The sequence below is a fragment of the Chinchilla lanigera genome, unplaced genomic scaffold (assembly GCF_000276665.1).
Source record: "Chinchilla lanigera isolate Chin_1 unplaced genomic scaffold, ChiLan1.0 scaffold00019, whole genome shotgun sequence".
In the NCBI taxonomy this organism is placed as follows: Eukaryota; Metazoa; Chordata; class Mammalia; order Rodentia; family Chinchillidae; genus Chinchilla; species Chinchilla lanigera.
Genome location: NW_004955420.1, coordinates 28203000 through 28205490, shown reverse-complemented (window position 1 = coordinate 28205490; position 2491 = coordinate 28203000). Strand labels below are relative to the sequence as shown.

At 48.7% G+C, this 2491-nt stretch overlaps 1 protein-coding gene across 1 annotated transcript; it reads left to right on the top strand.

Annotated features, from left to right (window-relative positions):
- Window positions 1-206: 206 nt before the first annotated feature.
- Ss18l2 (synovial sarcoma translocation gene on chromosome 18-like 2) lies at window positions 207-2265 on the top strand. The gene is made up of 3 exons (XM_005383539.1): window positions 207-349; window positions 618-694; window positions 1972-2265. Exons 1-3 carry the CDS (start codon window positions 281-283, stop codon window positions 2057-2059), a joined length of 234 nt encoding a protein of 77 aa, XP_005383596.1. The 5' UTR covers window positions 207-280; the 3' UTR covers window positions 2060-2265.
- Window positions 2266-2491: the final 226 nt, after the last annotated feature.

The following is a 2491-nucleotide window of genomic DNA, read 5'->3' as shown; positions in this document are numbered from 1 at the left end:
GGAGAACCAATCAGCTTCGAGAGTGTACCGTCTCATGTTGTTTGCGTCATCCGGAGACGCGACGGCGAGCCGCGGAGGTTGACTTCCAAGCCGCTCCTGGAGATGTCTGTCGCGGCCCATCGTAGTGGCGCACACCCGTAATCCCAGCACTCGGGAGGCTGAGGCAGGAGGATCCTTGCGAGTTCGAGACCAGCCTGGGCTACAAAGTGAGCTCAAGGCCAGCCTGAACTGCATAGCAAGACTGTGTCCCAAAAAGACAAAAAAAAATAAAGAAAAAGAGATGTCGGTCGCTTTCGTCCCCTACTGGATGAGAGGCAAGGCGGTGGTTGATCAAGAAACGATCCAGCGAGTGAGCGTCGTCGCGTCACGGGCAGAGGGAGGCGGGGAGCGTGGGGAGTTCCGCGAAGCGGCCGCTTTCGGTGGAGACTTTAGGCCTGCGAAGCGTGTGGCCATGCGGGCGCGGGGCGGACGGGGCGGACGGGGTGGACGGGGCGGACGGGGCGGACGGGGTGGACGGGGTGGACGGGGGCGGCGGCCGCGGAGAAGCCCGGCCTGGCGGGGCGTCCCTGACGGCTGCCTTCGCGTCGCTCGCGCTGAGCCTTTCTTTGGTCCTGCAGCTGCTAGAGGAGAATGACCAACTGATCCGTTGCATCGTGGAGTATCAGAACAAGGGCTGCGCGAACGAGTGCGTTCAGTAAGTGCCCCTTCCCGTGCGGGTTGACCAACGAAGGGGAAGCCAGGCGGAGGGTGCAGCGCTGTCCCGAGCTAGGGGTCCTAGCGATGGATCGCAGGTGAACCTCGCTTTGCAGGCGAGGAAAGGGAAGCCCAGACCGTACAGCCAGTGCTTTGTAGAGCCTGGAGGTAAATGTGGTTTCCTCTTGAGAACTGGGTCATTCTTCCTGCTGTGATTTTTAATGCAGGGTAAGAAAGTTACCAGAAGCTTTCTATAGTGCTTTTCCATGTTACCCAGGCTATGCTTCTGAGCCCTAGTCTGATTGACCTTCTGAACAGAGAGCTCTGCTCCTTGACTGAAAACACTGGGTTAGTAAGCTCACGTTGATAATGGGAGCGTCTCATTCCTTTCTGAAGTTTGTTCAACAGTACTAGAGTACTGGCTAGTGTCGGTAGTAAGAAATACACGAGCTCTACTTCCATGGAGCTGATACTCTAGACTCTAGGATCTAAAAGAAGGAAATCTATAGGTACATAGCAGTAAGTACTTTAGGTGAAAATAAAACAGGGAAGTAGAGCACTAGTGCTTAGGTAAAGCACTAGCATGCATGAAGCCTTGGGTTTGATTCCCTAACATTGTGAAATAAATAAAGTAGGGCAAGCGAGGAGAAGAGTACTATCTTACACAGTTCTTGTAGGAGGTGACATTTAAGTAGAGATGAGGGAATTAGCTAGGCAACTGGAAGTCCCCATTATGTAGGGCTTTGTAGGATACAAGAAAGACTCGGGGAAAAAAAAAAGTTGATCTACAAAACACACTCAAAGGGCTGGGGATATAGCCCAGCGGCACAAGCACCTGCCTAGCAAGTGCAAGGTCCTGAGTTCGATTCCCAATACCAAAAAAAAAAAAAAAAAAGTTGATGTACGAAAGACTCAGCTTTACTTTGAATGAGATTGGGAGCCTTTGGAGGGTTTTAAACAGTTAATGACATGATCTTGACTTAAATGAGCACTGAGACTACTGTTTGGAGAATGAAACAACTACAAGTGTAGATCTAGGAGACTATTGCCATAGTCCAGGCAAGACGTAACAGTGGCTTTGTCTAGAGAAGTAGCTCTGAACCTCGTGAGAATGGCCGAAATTCTGGATATATTTTCCTTCAGTTTGGCAAGAAGATTGATAACACTGAATCAAGTTAGTAATAAGCCATCCCACTAGAGTGAGTAAATTCTTTTCTAGGATTTATTCGTGGTCAGTAAAAGCAAGCTTTTACTAATTTTTGCTGTTTTCACCCATAGGTATCAGCAGGTGTTACACAGAAATCTCATTTACTTAGCTACCATAGCAGATGCCAGCCCAACCAGCACTGCAGAAGCAATGGAGTAATTTTCTAGTTGTCTGTTGTAAGAGTCAGCGGATATAACCTGGCTTCTGTGAAATGGAAACAGGATCTTTGTCATCTCAGCTGCTTAAAACATGAACGAAACCTCCGTGCTGCTTTTTCAAATGTGAAAATGTGAAGAAACCTATTAACTTCGCTGGAGTCTCAGTGTAAATATTTATTTTCATAATAAATCAGATCCCGCACTGAATTGACTCCAGGCATCCTCTTTCCTGGAACGGGAATATGTTTTGGGACATCTTTAAGATTACATCTTAGTTTCAATCTAAAGAGGAAAGTGAGTAGGTTCTGGCAGCCAGCAGGAATTGGAGGAGCTAGGGATGTAGGTTAGTGGGAGAGCACTTGGCTAGTGTGCTTGAGGCTCTGGGTTCACTTGCAAGTACCTCCAAGAAAAGGTACATTATGTACCTGTACCC